Below are 19,802 nucleotides of genomic sequence, written 5' to 3' on the forward strand. Positions count from 1 at the left end.
CATACCAAATAGCCCAGTCTTACTTCCTCTACTCAGAAAATACATTTACAGCTCTCCTTGAAGGAGACACTATTAGAGGGGTTCCTATCAAGGTCGTTCTAGGGTCGACATGGCTAATTATCCTTAGCCTTTGTTGCTGAAAATGCCTTTCTATATTACCATGAAGCGGGATTCCACTGATTGAAATAATCCTGTGTAATAAGTAATTTTTAATCATTGTGAGTAACAGTGGATCTATTCCACGAGAATCTCTTTTGGTAAGGTACTATATGGATATCTGACACATGTAAAAGAATACTTGAGCTGATTTTACAGCTTTTTAAATGCATCAGTCTCATATGCATGTTTGTATGTCAACATATATGCAAATAGATTCACGTTTATTTCATAGCATTTGTTTGTATCAAATTAGTGTTTAAATTAATCTGGACTATCTGCTGGCATGTGAAACTGATATCACCCTATCTGGCTTTGGGTGTAAACAGCCATATACAGAATGCAATTTGAAGACTGTCACGGCACTGCAGGCAAGGAACAGAGTCTTTAGGTCTGTTTCGCCCCCATGGCCGCTGGTGCCAATGTCTACATGGTATAGAGATGTGGGGTTGGCAGCGAGTGGCCTGTATGGAGTCTCAGTAGGTAAGGTATCTAACTCTGGTAGATGATGAGATTCCCCCCCCCCCCCAAATTCTGTACAGACTCCACAGGAATGGTTATATAAGTGCCTGTCTAGTGAAGATCTAAGTTTCTGTCACCAGAGGCAATATGGCACGGTGATTCTGGAACTAGACAGCCTGTTTTAAAATTCTGCCTGATTGGGGCCCCTGGGTGGTTCAGTCAGTTAAGCGTCCGACTTCAGCTCAGGTCATCATCTCGCGGTTTGTGAGTTCGAGCCCCACGTCGGGTTCTGTGCTGACAGCTCAGAGCTTGGAGCCTGCTTCAGATTCTGTGTCTCCCTCTCTCTCTGCCCCTCCCCTGCTCATGCTCTGTCTCTCTCTGTCTCAATAATAAATAAAACATAAATAAAATAAAATAAAAAATAAAATAAAATAAAATTCTGCCTGATTGACTTCAAGCAGGCTGTTTAACTTGTCTGGTCTCTGATTCCTCACTTTTAATTCAGGGATGATGATGATGATGAAGATGATGAAGATGATGAAGATGACGATGATGATGATGATACCACTTCCCTCACAGGTTTGTTGTGAAAATTAAATGCATTAACGATTACATGTAAGGCATTCAGAACAACGCATGGGAAACAGTAAACACCCCGTAAAGGTAATTATTATGATTACCTGAGATCTCACTAAGTCAAGGCTGAGACAAGTGGAGCATGTGAGGCACAGAATTTAAGGAAGCACTCACACTCAGGTGCTAATCGTATACCCGCATGCCTCCAAGAAAAAGTGCCTCCTTAAATTTTGGGCTCTCAGTGCCTCACTTACCTCACTCTTGTCCTAGTCCTGCCAGGGATGCCTGACTGGCCCAAGATGACCAGGATGGAGGAGGGTGCTAGGACTACCTGGCTTAGAGCAATATGAATGAAAACAGGGTATCACCTCACTTCCCACAAATCTCAGTTTGGTCAGTTCTCAGGGAATATTCATGAACCACAAAATCTCTGACAAATGAAAGCCTGTTTGGACCACTGCTGACATGTTTTCCAAATGTAGAGTCCTCATTATGAGTCAGATGGACTCCTCTGGACTGGACTCCTCTGAGGAAATCATTGTATGCCAGATTTAAATGCTCTTAGATCTCCCATTTTATGCTGGAGATGGTGTTTACCTGCTCGAGGTAGCTAATAAGGGAGTTTTTGTTATCCTCCCAGTAGCTCTTCAGAGTCTCTTCAGGTGGAAACTTTTCACAGCTAAGCTCCACGGTGATCTCGAAACAGTTGCTGCTGAGGTAATTGAAGTCTTGCATTCCTGCCAAAGCACCAGATGGAAAGTCAAAATACACATGTGGAGACTAAAACTCTACACAAGCCGTTCTACTGAAGGGAAAGCCAAGTAAAAGATACACCAACCAGTACATTTTGAGTAGCCTGTGGGAAACCACAAGGAAAATCACCTCCTGTAAGGGACAGAACAACATAATTGGGAGACTGTTACTGCCTTAGAGCACAAAATCTCTCAGGTTCTTAAGCATTTACTTAGTGCATTGCTGTTGTAGGGTGCCAAAGCAGGCATCAACCATGTTCTGCATTGTTGGCATTGACTTCAAAGAAGAAAACTGGCAACAATGACATCCAAATGACAAAATAGGGGTTTTCTTACCATCTTCCTTGAAAAAGAACACCGATTTGGGCAATCACCCACGGAACAGAGTGCCTTTGTGGAAGGCTGAGAGTCCAGTGTAGAAGTTCCAGTACACCATTGGTGGAAAAAGTCCAAGATTGGATGCATTGAAGAAAGTGACAGTAATGGTTTTGCTTTACTTGCATCACCCCTTCCCCACGGTGGCATAGCTCAGTGCCAAGAGAGAACTTTTTGGTCCACGATTCCTCCCACAAGGAAAAGTGGGATCCTGTGAATGAGCTGTGCTGGTCACAGCTTCCTTCTCATCCCATCCAGAAAACTAAAGTATGCTACATGGCTTGGCTGAGCAAACAGTAGCCAAGACTTTCAGAGTGCATCAAAGGGATGTGGATCTTACTAACCATGTCACAGATCCCATCAGGAAGCCTGCCCATTAGCTGCTGGGGTCACCTTTCCTGAATATCGCCCCCCCCCCCAATGGCCCACAGGCACTCCTAACATTCTGCATACACCATCCACACACCTCTCACCCTGCAGCCAGCTCTCTGTGTATGCCACTGACAATAGCAACAGCAAGCATTTGAAGATGCCTCATGAGTCATACAGCATGCATGAAGCTGGCCCAGATCTGCAGGCCTGAGAGAAAGGACACAAATTTGAGCGTTTAGCATTGCCCTGGGGAAAACAAACAAGAGTCTATCAGCAATTGATCTGGACCTTGTAGGATCAAAAGAAGGCATGCAATTTTAAGTATTCTCCCCCTAAGAAGTTTGGAGCAGGTATGTCACAGAAAAGGTCTGGGAAAGCCTCAGATTCTCTAGCAGGGCTAACAAGTTATTACTCTACCAAAGTCAGTCAGTAAAGACAAAAAGGAGGTAACTACTTCAAATGTGAAGGCAGCAACACAAGACTTCAAGGAACATGAAAAAAATCAATGAAACATGATACTATCAAAGGAACACAATAATTTTCTGGTAGCCAACTGCAAAGAAATGGAGATTTGTGATTTTCCCAATAAAAAATTCAAAATAGTTGTTTTAAGGAAGCTCAGTGAGCTATAAGAAAACACAATTCAATAATAGAAACACAATTCAATGAAATCAGGAAAATAATATGTGGACAAAATGAGAATTTTAACAGAAGACAGAAATCATAAGAACCAAACAGAAATCTGAGAGCTAAAAAGTATAAAGAATTAAATGGCAGGGGAGGAGTGGGTATAATGCAATAGAGAGCATTAACAAAAGACTGGATCAAACAGAAGAATCAGTGGGCAGAAACAGGTCATTTGAAATTATCCAGTCATAGGAAAACAAAGAAAAAAGAATGAAAAAGAGTGAAGAAAGCCTACAAGATTACAGAATACCATGAATCTACACATCACTAGAGTCCCAGAAGGAGAAGAGAGACAGAAAAGGCAGAAAGGTAATATCAAGAAATAATGGTTTAGAACTTCCCAAATCCAGGGAGAAATTTGGACATCCAAGTTCAGGAAGCTTATAGGTCCCCCCAAAATTTCAGTTCAAAAAGATCTTCTCCAAGACATATTATAATAAAACAGCCAAAAAATCAAAGACAAAGAGATAATCTTAAAAGCAGCTGGGGGGGGGGGGGGACAGTCTGTAACTTACAAAAGAATCCCTCCCCACCCCCAAGTAAGGCTATCAACAGATTTCTCAGCAAAAACCTTATAGGCCAGGAGAGAGTGGAATGATATGTTCAAAGTGCTAAAAGAAAAAACTACCAACCAAGAATACTTTACTCAGCAAAGCTATCCTTCAGAAATGAAGAAGAGATAAAGACTTTCCCAAACAAAAGCTGAGGGAGTTCATCACCATTAGAAATGTCTTACAAGAAATGCTGAAAGGAGTTCTTCAAGCTGAAATGAAGGAGTACTAATTTGTAACATGGAAACATAAAAATATGCAACATACTGGTAAAGATAAATATGTAGTCAAAATCAAAGTACTCTAACACTATAATATAGTAGTGTGTTAATCTCTTAACTCTAGTGTGAAGATTAAAGGACAAAAGTATTAAAAACCACTATAGCAACAGTAATTTGTTAATGGATACACAACAGGAAAAAATGTGAACTGTGACATCAAAAACATAAAATGTTTGGTGGGAAAAGGAATACAAAGAGTTTTTCTAAGTGATCAAAATTAAGTTGTTATCACCTTAAAATGGACTATTATGTCTATAAGATGTAAGCCTCATGCTAACCACAAAGCAAAAACCTGGTAAATTCACAAAAGCTAAAGGTAGAAGAATCAAAGTATATCACTAAGGAAAATCATCAATTCACAAAGAAGGGCAGAAAGAGGAGAAGAAAAGAACTAGGGAACTACAAAACAGCCAGGAACCAATAAGATGGTATTATGTTCTTATCTATCAATAATTACTTTAAATGTTAATAGTTTGAATTCTCCATAAAGACACAGAGCATCAGAGTGGATTAAAAAAGAAAAAAAAACAAAATAAAACAAGACTCAACTATATGGTGCCTACCAGAGCCCCACATCATCTGTAAGGACAATGAAAGCTCAGAATGAAGGAATGGAAAAAGATATTCCATGCAAGTGGAAACCTAAAAAAATCAGGGGTAGCTATACTTTTATCAGACAAAATACACTTTGAGCCAAAAAACTATAACAAAAGACAAAGAAGGTCATTAAAAAATGATGAAAGGGTAAATTCATCAAAGGACATAACTCTTGAAAATTATACATACACTCAACACTAAAGCATCTAAATATATTAAGCAAGGGGCACCTGGGTGGCTCAGTCAGTTAAGCATCTGACTTCAGCTCAGGTCATGATCTCACGGTTTGTGGGTTCAAGCCCCGCATTGGGCTCTGTGCTGACAGCTAGAGCCTGGAACCTACTTCGGATTCTGTCTCTCTCTCTGTCTCTCTCTCTCTCTGATCCTCTCTTGTTCACACTCTCTCTCTCTCTCTCCCCCAAAAATAAACACTAAAAAAAAATTTTTTAATAAATAAATAAATATATTAAGCAAATACTTAAGACCTGAAGGGAAAAATAGACAACAATACAATAATAGTGGGAGATTTCAACATCCCACTTTTAATAATGGATAGATCATCTAGTCAGAAATCAATAAGGAAACAGCTGCCCTTGAACCATATGTTAGACCAAATGTACCTAACACACATATATGGAACATTCCATCCAACAGCAGAATTACATATTCTTCTCAAGCCCACATGGAATATTGTCCAGTATAGAGTCACAATTATGTAGAAAATTAAAACTACACATTTCTGAAAAACTAATGGGTCAAAAAAGCAATAAAAAGGGAAACCAAAATATCATAAAACAAAAATAGAAACACAGCATACCAAAATTTATGGGATGCAGCAAAAACAGTTCTAAGGGGAAAGTTTATTGCAATAAATGCCTGCATTAAGAAAAAAGAAAGATCTCAAATAACAGTCTAACTTGATACATCAAGAAACTAGAAAAAGAAGAACAAACTAAGCCCAAAGTTAGCAGAAGGAAGGAAATAACAAAGATCAGAGCAGAAACAAATGAAATAGAGACAAGTAAAACAAAAGGAAAGATCAACAAGCCTAACAGCTGGGTTTTCTTTAAAGATAAACAAAACTGACAAACATTTAACTAGACTTAAGAATTAAGACAGCGATGACTCAAAAAAAAATCAGAAATTGAAGAGAAGACATTACAACTGAAATGACAGAAATACATGCTTCTTTTTTCTTTTGTGCTAAGAATATTTAACATAAGATCTACCCTCTTAACAAGTTGTCATGTGCCTAATGCTGTATCATTCTCTATAGGCAGTTTGTCATACAGCAGACCTCTAGAACTTACTTATCTGGCATAGCTGAAACTTGATACCCATTGAACTCCCCATTCCCCTCTACTCTCAGCCTACTATATTCTGGGTTTCTATGAGCTTGACTATTTTAGACACCTCATATAAGTCGATCATGCAGTATTTGTTTTTGTGAGATTGACTTATTTCCTTTGGCATAATGTCCTTCAGGTTCAACCATGTTGTCGTAATGCCAGGATCTTCTTCCTTTTGAAGACTGAATGATATTCTATTGTATGTATTTACCATATTTAGCCAGTAAAATCTATTGGGACTTCTAATCAAGAAAGTAGCCAATTCTGTCTTCTGCACAATGACTGTTTCAATGCAACATGATGTTTCACGTTTCCATGTTTTTTCTCCATCTTTGTTTTTTCTTGTCTATTCTATTGCACTGGCTAAAAATTTTCAGGGCAGTGTTGTTTATATAGATGCTAAAAGTCATCCTTATATCGTATGTTTCACGTGTCACAGTTGGGGTGAATACAACTAGAAAGTGGTGTAACTGGGCATCAGTCCCCATGATGAATCTAAAACCTACACTCTCTTTTTTGCTATAATAACTTGCTGTTACAGAACAGAGATAGTGGAACTATTTTATTTATTTACTTCTTTATTAAAATGATCCTAACCCTTTTAGAGACAGGCACGAACAAAACTTTACCTTTCAAGAGACAGAGAGAGAGAGAGAGAGACACTACTGTGAATGAGGCCAACAATTCGATAACCTGAAAAAACAGATAAATTCCTAGAGGAATATAGCCTACCAAGACCGAATTATGAAGAAACAGAAAATCTGAAATAGACCTATTACTAGTAAGGAGATTGAACCAGTAATCAAAAATTTCCCAACAAAGAAAAGCCCAGGACAAGATGGTTTACTGGTGAATTCTACCAAACATTTAAAGAAGAATTAACACCAATCCTTCTAAAATTCTTCCCAAAAAAACTGAAGAGGAGGAAACACTCCCAAGCTCATTTTACAGGTCAGCATTACCCTGATACCAACGCCAGATAAGGACATTACAAGAAAAGAAAACTATAGGTCAATATCCCTGATGAATACAGTTGCAAAAATTCTCAATAAAATACTAGCAAACTGATTTCCACAGTTCATTAAAAGGATCATAAAGAATGATCACACAGAATTCATACTTGGGATGCAAAGTTGGTTCAACATAGGCAAATCAACAAATGTGGCACCACACTGATAGAAAAGATAAAAATCATAATCATCTCAAAAACTGCATAAAAAGATTTTGACAAAATTCAACATCTTTTCATGATAAAAACTCTCAGCAAATTTGATATAAAAGGAATGTACCTCAATATAATAATGGGCAATCTGACAAGCCCACAGCTAACATCATACTCAGTGGTGAAAGGCTGAAAGCTTCCTCTCAGATCAGGAACAAGAAAAAGGTGCCCACTCTCAACACTCCTTGCAACATAGTATTAGAAATCCTAGCCAAAGTAATCAGGCAAGAAAAAGAAAAAAGACATCCAAATTGGAAAAAAAAAAAGAAATGAAGTAGAACTGTTATTGTTTGCATATGATATGGTCTTATGCATAGAAAGTCCTAAAAATCCCACCAAAAAACTGTTGGAACTAATAACCAAATTCATTAAAGTTGCAAGCTACAGAATAAACCTATAAAAATTAATTACACTTCTATACACCAACAATGAGCTATCTAAAAAACAAAGAAAGTAAACAATCTCAGTTACAATAGTATCAAAAACAATAAAATACTCAGGAATACATTTAACCAAGGAGGTGAAAGATCTATAAACTAAACACTGTAAGACATTGATGAAAGAAACTGAAGAAGACACAAATAAATGGAAAGATATCTTGTGTTCATAGATCAGAATTAATATGATTAAAACATCCATAGTACTCAAAAACATCTACATATTCAATGCAATCCCTATCAAAATTCCAATGGCATTTTTTTACAGACAGAAAAAAAAAATCCTAAAATTTATGGAACCATAAAAGACACCAAATAACAGAAGCAATTTTGAGAAATAAGAATAAACCTGGAGACATTATATTTTCCTATTTCAATCTATACTACACAGCTATAGTAATCAAAATGGTGTGATACTGGCATAAAAACAGACACACAAATCAAAGGTACAGAATCAAGAGCCCAGAAATAAATCCTGCACATACAATCAACTAATTTTTGACAAGGAAACCAAGAATACTCAATGGGGAAAAGATAGCCTCTTTAATCAAAGGTGTTGGGAAAACTGGCTATCCACATGCAAATGAAAGACATTGGAATTTTATCTTACACCATACACAAAAACTAACTCAAAATGGATTGAAAAAGTAAATGTAAGAACTGAAATCATAAAGCTCCTAGAAGAAAGCATAGGGAAAAAGCTCTTTGAAATTGGTCTTGGCAATAGTTTTTTTGGCTATAACAGCAAAACACAAGCAAAAAAGGCAAAAATAAACAAGCAGGACTACATCAAACTGAAAACTTCTGCACAGAAAAGGAAACAGCCAAAAAATGAAAAGGCAATCAATACGCAGAATGGGAACAAATATTTGCAAACTATCTGATAAGGGGTTAACATAAAAAGTATATAAGGAACTCATACAACTCAAAAAACAAATAATCCAATTAAAAATGGACAGACAACCTGACTAAACATTTTTTCCAAAGAAGACCTAGAGATGGCCAACAGACATGAAAAGATGCTCAACATCACTCATCATCAGGGAAATGCAAATCAAAACCACAATGAGATGTCACTCATTGTTAGAATGGTGATTATCAAAAAGATAAGAGATAATTGCTGGCAAAAATGCAAAGAAAAGAGAACCCTTGTGCACTGTTGGTGAGAATGTAAATTGCTACATTCACTATGGAAAATGGTAGGTTCAGAGGCTTCCCCCAAAAATTAAAAATAGAACTACCGTATGATCTAGCAATCTCAATTCTGAATATACATCCAAAGAAAAAGAAATCATTATCCAGGGAAGATATCTGCACTCCCATGTTCACTGAGGCATTATTCACAGTAGCCAAGACATGGAAACAACTTACGTGTCCATGAACAGATGAATGGATAAAGAAAATGTGGGATATATAAACAACGGAATATTATTTGGCCATAAAAATAAGAAAATCCTCCCATTTGCGACAACATGGATGGACCCTGATGGCATTATGCTAAGTGAAAGAAGTCAGACAGAGAAAGCCAAATACTAAATGATCTCACTTATAAGTGAAATTTTAAAAAGCCAAACTCATAGAAACAGAGTAGAGCAGTGGTTGCCAAGAGGGGGACAGGGAAATAAGGAGATGTTGGTCAAAGGGTACTCACTGTCAATTATGAGTAAGTCCTGGGCATGTAATATACAGCAAGGTGACTACAGTTAATGATACTATGTTATATACTTGAAAGCTGTTGAGAGAGTAGATATTAAATGTTCTGATCACAAAAAAAAGAAAAAAAAGAAAAATGGTAATTATGTCAAGTGATGGATGTGTTAACTAACCTTATTAGGTAATGATTTATACAATGCATACATGAAATAAATCACATCATACACCTTAAACTTACATGATGTTATATACAATTATATGTTAATGAAGCTGGGGAAAAAATTAATTTCTTAAATAATAATTTAAAAAAAAAAAAAAAGACAAATACTCAACCCTTACTGGCCTCCAGAAGAAACATGTGTCCCTCTAAACCTACTTTTCTATCAGGGAAGAGCTTGAACAGTCATGTAAGATGATCTAACATACTATTCTTTAAGTCTAACCAATATCCCAGTATCATCCTGAGGGATTGAGAGTCTTAATAATAGGGGCGCCTGGGTGGCGCAGTCGGTTAAGCGTCCGACTTCAGCCAGGTCACGATCTCGCGGTCCGGGAGTTCGAGCCCCGCGTTAGGCTCTGGGCTGATGGCTCAGAGCCTGGAGCCCGTTTCCGATTCTGTGTCTCCCTCTCTCTCTGCCCCTCCCCCATTCATGCTCTGTCTCTCTCTGTCCCAAAAATAAATAAACGTTGGAAAAAAAAATTAAAAAAAATATATATATACTACATATTGGGGCACCTGGGTGGCTCAGTCAGTTAAGTGTCCAACTTTGACTCAGGTCATGATCTCACAGTTTGTGGGTTCGAGCCCTGCATCACATCAGGCTCTGTGCAGACAGCTCAGAGCCTGAAGCTTACTTCAGATTCTGTGTCTCCCTCTCTCTCTACCCTACACCACTCACACTCTGTCTGTCTCTCAAGGAAAAGTAAACATTAAAAATTAAAAAAAAATATATAGTACATATTAATTTAACAATCACTGAATATCTCCTACATTTGAGGCACAATATAAACAATTCAAACTGCACCAAGAGAGAAGATTCTGTAACCAGAACAATTTTACTCTGAACCTGATTCAAGTTAATAGTGAATGCTGTTGGTGCCACCAGATTGCTTTTTGTTTATTTATTTTGTTGTTTTTTATTTATTTTTGAGAGAGAGAGCGTGAGCAGGGGAGGCACAGATAGGGGGACAGAGAATCAAAGCAGGCTCTGTGCTGACAGCAGTGAGCCCCATGTGGGGTTCAAACTTAAAAACCGCGAGATCACGACCTTAACCGACTGAGCCACCAAAGTGACCCTGCTTTTCCTGAGCCGGAGTGTCCATCCCCAAACTGCTGTTTAAGTGTTGGCTATTAAGAGCTCAGAGCTGCCCCTGTTTTCCAGGAGAATTGGAAACCCCACTTGGCTTCGGGGTTCTATCTCCTATATCCCATTCCAAAACCCTCCACAGCAATCGTCAAGGCAGGACAACCTTGCCTGTGATTTATACTTTCTCCCAAAAGCCCAAGCCAAGGCTATGCTGTCCCTGGGATCACTTCCTTGTTCAGCTCTATCCCCTTCCTTACTCTGCTTCCCTCACTTCCATACAGGGTTTTTCCTAAAAAGCACTTCCTCAATAAATTACAAGCATCCAAATCCCTATCTCAGGCTCTGCTTCTAGAAAACATGGACATAAGGGGCACTGATTTCATTCACTAGAGAGCTTGACTAAAGTCAAGGCTTTCTTTGACTGATTACTGTGGTTTATAATCTCTAAGATTAATGCTATTATTATTAATATCATAGTCATTATTTTACAGATAGGGATTTCTTGGTATTCTGTAGACAATACACTGTTTGTCCATAAAGGGAAGACCAAAAGTATCATTAAAGCTTTTATAAAAACTGAATTATAAAATTTCTTCCCATATGATGTATTCAACATAGTCTAAATCCTAAATCTGACTTTATTCCTCAAGGTATAGAGGAGAAAAGTGCTAAATCTGATCTGGCATGATGCAAAATATAAGTTGAAACAGAATAGACATATATCAGAAACAAAATCAGGAATAATATTTTCCTCAGGGCATAATTCAATAAAAGAAATAAACAAACAAAACCCTATAATTAGCTAGTGCTGCTACTGCCCTAATTCTCCTGCATTTTCAGGTGGGTCATAGACAAGCCTTCTTGGGCAAAGAGGGGGAAAAGACCACATCAGTAGCTTTACATTTCATTCTTCATCTTCAGTAGAGTGACTCTTACACAACTGTGGTGGTCTGGGTAGCCATGAAAATAAGAGCTCTGTAGGGGCTTGGTTAAGTGACAGACTCTTGGTTTTGGATTAGGTCATGATCTCATGGTTCATGAGTTCAAAACCTGCATTGGGCTCTGTGCTGACAGCACAGAGCCTGCTTGGGATCCCTCTCTCTCTGCCCCTCCCCTCCTTGTTCTCTCTCTCTCCCTCTCTCTCTCTCTCTCTCTCTCTCTGAAAATAAATAAACTTTAAAAAGGAAGGAAGGAAGGAAGGAAGGAAGGAAGGAAGGAAGGAAGGAAGGAAGGAAGGAAGGAAGGAAAACCACAGCTCTAAAGTCCATGTGGGGCAAAGGGACTCAGGAGTGCTCCCCTGGTTGCCTAGAAGATGCTTTCTCCAGCATCCGAGCTGCATGTGGGCTTTTCCCTTTTCAGACCCCATAAAAGGTGAAGAGTTTCATGACATAATAGTGCTTATTATAGCAGTGAAGATAAAACTAATATTACACATCAAACAGTCCCCATTATCCCATCATCTAAAAGAAAAAAAAAAAAAAAAAGGTATCTAGACCAAGATATGCTAAAAGCCAAAGCCTGCCCTCCAAAAAATACATTTGCCTATAGTAAAAGCTTAACTAACATGTAATAAGGAAGCTATCTTATTCCCTAGGGCCAGAATTTCAAAAGTAGGATAGTTAATAATATTCAGTTTATATTTTCCCAACATGTGTCTTTAGTTCATTTCTTCTATGTCTTCAATTAGCATCTTGATCTTTAAAAATCAACAAAAACAAACCTGTACACAACAACCATTCATGCAGAAAGCTAATTTTAATGAACTATAGGGTTAGCCTATTTCTTAATGTTTGAGGAGGACTGAAAAATCTCTAAAGTGAAATGGTAATTATAAAGAATTCACTATCACATGATCAAAAAGCGAAACGGAAACTCACCACCAGGTACACTATACCAAGCAGCACCATTGGTTGTTCCATCTATGAAGCTGCTGTCATCGTCATTCTTGCGACATGGTGGCCGATTGGGGTCAGACATGGGTGGGTTAAAAGCAGAATACGCTCGAGCCAAGCTTTGGAAAATGGCATCATCTGGGCAGGAGCTATATTCATGAGCACTACCTAGTAAATAAACCCACAGATTAAAGAAATTAACACAGACCAAGGAGCACTCCTTGTTTTCTGAAGAGTGATTCAGTGTTGTTTCTTGCTGATGTATTCTTTAGCTACATCACTATGGGAAAGGAGTGAAGGTTTAAGTGCTCAAAAGCTACACTTAGCTTTTAAATTCTATAACATTCCGTTCCATGCAACAATGTAGAAATTGGGTAGAATGCACATTCTATTTATGAATTGAAAGCTTCAGGAGAAAAGGTGATAAACTTGTGGTGAACTAGACCTGAGAAAACAGTAAGATTTCCATTGCTAAAATTTTTAATTTTAAAAATGTACCTGTACCAACCTCACAGCCACCGTGAGCCACTCTCACACATATATTTAGTATTTGAGTTTAAATGTTTTAAAAAATCTCCTATGTGTAATATGTAAATAAATAATATATATTTTGATACACTATATTCTTCTTCATATGTTATAAAACATGCTAGGCTTTTAAATTTCCCAGCTATTGACAAACTAAGAAATCTCTAAATTTTAATGATGTTTCAGCAGAGACTTTTCCTCAAAGCTCAAAGTTTCCAATATCTAAAATTATTATCCGTGGGGTGCCTGGGTGGCTCAGGCGGTTAAGCGTCCGACTTCGGCTCAGGTCATGATCTCGCGGTCCGTGAGTTCGAGCCCCGCGTCGGGCTCTGTGCTGACTGCTCAGAGCCTGGAGCCTGTTTCAGATTCTGTGTCTCCCTCTCTCTCTGACCCTCTCCCGTTCATGCTCTGTCTCTCTCTGTCTCAAAAATAAATAAACGTTAAAAAATTTAAAAAATAAATAAAAAATAAAAAAATAATATTATTATCCTGTGCTTACAAAAAGCAATTCTCCAAAGACCCTCAGAATCCATCCAAAGCAGGAAATTTCTTGGAGCAAAAAAAAAAAAAGAAAAAAGAAAATAAATCTCTGGCTAAAGCTTGCTGTGCCTGAAATTTAACTAAAACTAGTTAGAGAAAGTCAAAGTACCACTCCCCACCCCCGCGCCCGACACCATCATTCCAAATGTGAAAGTGTGAGTGTATGTTAAAACACGTAGAGATCCACATGGGCCCTCATCAACTTCCGAAAAGACTGCTTCCACTTTTAAGCCATCTTGTCCACACACCTATATACCTCCCATTATCTCTCCATTCTTCCAGGGTTCAAGAATGACCCAAGTTCATAATGTCTGTTTTCTCTCTTTCTCCTGCATTCTGTCAAGATCACATTCCTTTTCAACTAAGCTTATGAAAAACTTACAGTCCTTTGCTGCCAAATATACATACCCGTGCCACATGAAATAAGGGATGTTCCTATTAAACGTATGTGTTTCTATAGGCAAAATCACTTAAGGACCATTTCCTTCAAAGGATATTATAGAAATCACTCTATAAATCCTCATAAGGTAAGTGTAAACCTTGAACCATTAAAGAAACAAGAAAAACACTTACCACTCCGCGTCTCATCATATGGGTAATTGGCCACGAGGTCTCCTCCATGGAGATTGGCAGAGAGCACGAAAGGAATATCCATAATCCAATGAATGACTGCCTTGGTCTCAGGAGCAAGCTGTATTCAAGATTAGAGATTAAAAGGATTATAAATTTGATTATCATTGGGGGGATCGCTTGACAGGAAAGGCACAGAAAAGAAAAACAACAAGAACAACAATCATTGAAAGCTGGGCATAGGCCATATTTCAAGCACTTTGTGGCTGTTTTCATAAAAATAAAAGAGATTCCAGTAAGAACAGTATTTCCATCTCTATATTCTCACTTATAATAAAAAAAATATATTGCAATAGTGTTTAAGTTTCCTTAGAAGTTTTACTTTTGTGAGCTGCCAGCTTTTTTCTCTTTGAAACTTGAAAACCATCGTGCAAATCACTTTCAAATTCTGGGGCGTCTCCATCTGATCTTTGTTAATAATAGCTAAGAGTAAGAAAATGAAAAAAGAAAATAGTTGGACTGAAGAACTAGGTTCTTTCCCTATGGTGATTAAACTCTAGAAATATATGGGAGATTTTCTTTCTTTTATTATTAATAATTATTATTTATTACTTTCTTTTATTGCTTACTATTTTTCCAATTCCCTCTACTTCTAACACTGTCCCTGTAAAAAATATTAAACTGGGTCTCTTTCAAAACTCACTGTAAAACATCACTTTACTTTAAGAAAACCATCTTAAACAAAGGCAAAAGTTTCAGAAATTCATGTTGTCTTTTAACGACTCACAGCCCTTCATATCTTGGTAATAAAAGAGGGAAGAAATTTATAGCAAAGAATTAATCTAGAGCCAGAAGCTTTATCTTTCATGTGATGAGTTTTTAATACTAACTAGGAAGACTCTCAAACTCCCAACTACCTCATTGATTTAAAAAAAAGGGAAATATTTTCCTGGAGATGTGATCTGTACTGTTCCTCGGGACAGAAAACCTAACAGCATCAGTAGGGTTTGATGGTTACAGTAAGATCTTGTATTTCTATAGCTCTGTTCAATGAGCAATGTGTGAATGAGCATTACACATCCCCATTGGATACACAGATATTCATCCCCCTTTCACAGGGAAGAATCTAGGGGTTGAGTGTGTCAATAATACATCCAAGTTCACACAGCTGAGGATTCAGTCTATGAAACTTTATAGCCCATGTTATTGTCAGTATGTCAACTTTTTTAATGTATCAAAAATATCTTATTTTCCACGTAGACAACTTACAATTTGTGAAAAAGTGTGATTTAGAATAGGGTGATGTTTTTATTATTTGTTTAATGGCTTATTTCATTCTCCCTATAAAAATTGTTTATTGTAGTGGTGCCTGGGTGGCTTAGTAGATTAAGCGTCTGACTCAGCCTTTCGGCTCAGGTCATGACCTCACAGTTCTTGACATGGAGCCCCATGTCGGGCTCTGCACTCAGTGAGGAGCCTGCGTGGGATCCTTTCTCTCCCTTTTCCTCTCTCTCTCTCTCAAAATAAAATAACCTTTAAAAAATGTTTATTATAGGGGCGCCTGGGTGGCGCAGTCGGTTAAGCGTCCGACTTCAGCCAGGTCACGATCTCGCGGTCCGTGAGTTCGAGCCCCGCGTCGGGCTCTGGGTTGATGGCTCAGAGCCTGGAGCCTGTTTCCGATTCTGTGTCTCTCTCTCTCTCTGCCCCTCCCCCGTTCATGCTCTGTCTCTCTCTGTCCCAAAAATAAACGTTGAAAAAAAAATTAAAAAAAAAAATGTTTATTATAGAAAATGTAAAGGAGACAAACACAAAGAAAGATTATTTTACTCATAATTTTACCTTCTAAGGATACCCATTGCTAACATTTACATATATCTTTCTCAGTCTTTTTCCAAACACTTATATATTTTCTAAACGTGATAATTTATGTGTCATTTCATATGTGACCTTTTTTGTTTGACAACAGGTAACAAATACTTTTTCATGTCATCGAATAGCCTTCTAAATTATGTGGTAATGTCTGAGTAGTATATAATGTATAGCTGTATCATTCTTTTTTTTTCAATTTTTTTTAATGTTTATTTATTTTTGAGACAGAGAGAGACAGAGCATGAACGGGGGAGGGTCAGAGAGAGAGGGAGACACAGAATCGGAAGCAGGCTCCAGGCTCTGAGCTGTCAGCACAGAGCCCGACGCGGGGCTCGAACTCACGGACCGTGAGATCATGACCTGAGCCGAACTCGGACGCTCAACCGACTGAGCCACCCAGGCGCCCCTAGATGTATCATTCTTAAACATGAATAAAATAATGGCTAATACTTACTAAATACTTTCTGTGTGACACATTGAAGTCTCGCATCCGTCCTATGAAATAGGGACTATATGTACTCCCATTTTACAGATGAGCATATTGAGACACAGAGAAGTTAGGCAATAGCATGAGGCCAGTCAGTTGTAAGTGGGACTCAAGCCCAATCAGTCTGGCTCCAGACCAATGCACCAGCACTGACAATCTCCAATTGGTGGGAGGTTTTGGGGAGAAAGGGAGCATTTTGGTCTGAGGGTACAAACTTTCAGTTGTAAGATAAACAAGTTCTGGGGATCTAATGCATAGCATGGTGACTTAATAATACTGTATCGTATACTTGAAATTTGCTGGAAGAGTAGATTATAAGCTGTTCTCACCACAAAAGAAAACTAAGGCATCTATGTGAGGGGATGGTTATGTTAATTACCTTGATTGTGATAATCATTTCACAATGTATACATATATCGAATCATCATGTTGTACACCTTACATGTGTACAATTTTTGTCAATTACATTTCAACAAAGCTAGGGAATAGGATCTCTAATTATTGGGTATTGAGTTGTTCACTATAAAAGAAAATTCTATGAACATGCCTGTAGTTACTCTTTGTGCAGATCTATACTTTGCTTAAGGAAATTTCCCTAAAAATTGAATGATCAAACCGAAAGCTAAGCACATTTTTTAAATTTTAAACATGCATTCTAAATTGCTTGTCTGTAAAATACAGCAATAGTATATTAAACCTGCTATTTCTCATTACTCTTACCAACATAGGATATGTGTGTGTGTTTTAATCTGTCACTTTGATACACGACAAATTAGAATTTTTTTTAAATATGCCGCTTTAATTAACAACACTAGAACCATTTTTATATGTTTAGTCACCATTCATGTTTATTCTTTGGTGACACTTTTATACATGGTTTAACTGATTTTTCTATTGAAATGCTGATCTTTTTTTATTAATTTGCAAGAGTTTTTTACTCAGTAAAAACATGACCATCTATATTATAGACATTTTCTAAGTTTGTCATTTGTCTTTCAAGTTTATTTCTTTCAAATTTAATAATGATAATAATTAAAACACAAAATATTAAGGTATTTATGTTGTCAAATCTACTGATCTTTTCTTTATGGTCTCTTCCTTTGTTTTTTTATTTTATTCATTCACTCAAAAGCTATTAAGTGGTCACTATGTGCCAGTTTTCCTATATAAGGCATTTAGAAGCTCTATCCCCCTCTAAAAATTATATATTTACCAAAGTTTTCCTTTATGAGGTTCATGTTTAGATAGATAGATAGATGATTGATAGATAGATAGATAGATAGATACATTTTATGTTGATTTATGCTGATATTTGTGAGATGGATTTGTCTCAATTTCATATATAGAATTTATCCTTTCTTTCCACAATGATCTGAAACATTCCCTTACCATATACTAAATTCTTACACATACTTAAATTTGTTTCTGGAATTCAAATTAATTTGTTAAATCCAGTTTAAATTTTGATTTAAATCAACCTTAAAAGAACATATATGGATCACTTAATCAAAAAAATCTTTAATCCAAAAAATGCATATGCTTTTCTTTGTGATGAATTTATGGTTTTTTAGGCTCGACTGTTCAAAAAATGGCAATAGTGTCATATGATATGAGTGTAACACATTCTTTTAGGATGTTCTGCTTTAAGTGTTCATTATACTATTGAATTTCTTGTCAATCCCCTTCCGTGTTCAACCTTTTCATTCCTCCTATTCACTCAAACCCAGTGATTGGTACTGACAATTGTTTCAATGAGTTGAGAAGAGACAGAAATCTCTGAAGACTTTAGGAAGGAGGTGTGACTCCACTATGCCTCGGGGGAAAATAAGGCAGGGTTTGGACAGGGGGAAAGGGGAGTGGTAAAAATAAGAAAGGAGAAGAGCGCACTTGGAGGAAGTAGGCAAGCACCCCTGGTGCAAAGGACTGGTTTGAGTGGGAGGTCAGGAGGCAAAGCCATACAGTGACAGACTCTACTGTTGTGTTTATTATTCGCCTGAGAGGGTTCAAAACAGTGTGCATGTATGCTTCCATACATTCACAGATTGATACATGCATACAAAATAATTCTGGGGCGCTTGGGTGGCTCAGTCGGTTAAGCGTCGGACTTCGGCTCAGACAGGTCACGAGATCTCGTGGTTCGGGAGTTCCAGCCCTGCGTTGGGCTCTGTGCTGACAGCTCAGAGCCTGGAGCCTGCCTTGGATTCTGTGCCTCCCTCTCTCTCTGCCCTTACCCCCCTTGTGTTTGTTCTCTCTCTCTCTCTCTCTCTCTCTCTCTCTCTCTCTCAAAAATAAACATTAAAAAAATTAAAAGATAATAATAATCCTGAAGGATACATGCCAAAATGTGAATGGCGGTCATGTAAGACTATAGGGTAAAGGGTTATGTTTCTCCTCATTTATATTTACTTTATCTTTTTGTTCATAATAACATTAATTTTGTAATAAAAAACATTTTTAAGAACTGCTTTTGAAATAAATTTTACAGTCCTGAATACACAAAGTCATATTCAGCCATTAGGTTTGACCTACTGCTAATTCTTATATATACACTGTTGCTAATAGACGTGTTACCAGTAACATGTGAGTAAATTAAGTGAGTAAATTCCACAATTTGACAAATTAAACTCAGTTTGTCTTTGGCTATTAATAGAATGCTTTAGGCTGTCTAAATGATGAGATCCTCTTTGTACTGTAATTATGTCTTTAAGTAATCCATAGAGAAACTTCTGGAACACCTTCAAGATTAAGCCCCAACAGAACCTAGAATCAATTATGACCCATCTTTAAAATTTCCATTTAAGAACTGTAAATAGAGCTCAAATGTTATGTTCTATAATTAGCTGGATTTGGCTTTTAAAATATATTAAAGCTGTATTTATTTCCTTTTCTTCACAACTCTAGTCACTAAAGACAAGTATAAATTTAATAAAATTGTTTGATTTAATCCACTCTGCTTTCAAACAATCCAGGCCAAGGCTCATGTACTAAACCCAGATAACAGTGGTGGTGACCAGGCCAAAGAGCTCAAGAACAGATGAGAAAAGACAGGAGCAAGAGAGAACTTTTTTCAGAGGCTCAGAAGAACAAGGAAACAGCTGGAGCACTTGGTAAAAATGTAGATTCCTCTTCATCACCCATT

The 19,802-nt window shown here is 37.4% G+C and overlaps 1 protein-coding gene across 1 annotated transcript in view; it reads right to left on the minus strand.

Moving 5' to 3' along the window:
* Positions 1 to 19,802, minus strand: part of CPE (carboxypeptidase E) — a 121,199-nt gene that overhangs the window by 8,902 nt on the left and 92,495 nt on the right. The window contains exons 4-6 of the mRNA XM_025921683.2: positions 14,311 to 14,428; positions 12,655 to 12,837; positions 1,792 to 1,931 (exon numbers count right to left, since the gene is read on the minus strand). Of these exons, the coding sequence (XP_025777468.2) occupies positions 1,792 to 1,931; positions 12,655 to 12,837; positions 14,311 to 14,428 (441 nt within the window). The remainder of the gene's footprint in view (positions 1 to 1,791; positions 1,932 to 12,654; positions 12,838 to 14,310; positions 14,429 to 19,802) is intronic.

The sequence above is a fragment of the Puma concolor genome, chromosome B1 (genome assembly GCF_028749965.1).
Source record: "Puma concolor isolate L17-30 chromosome B1, mPumCon1.1.hap2, whole genome shotgun sequence".
NCBI lineage: Eukaryota > Metazoa > Chordata > Mammalia > Carnivora > Felidae > Puma > Puma concolor.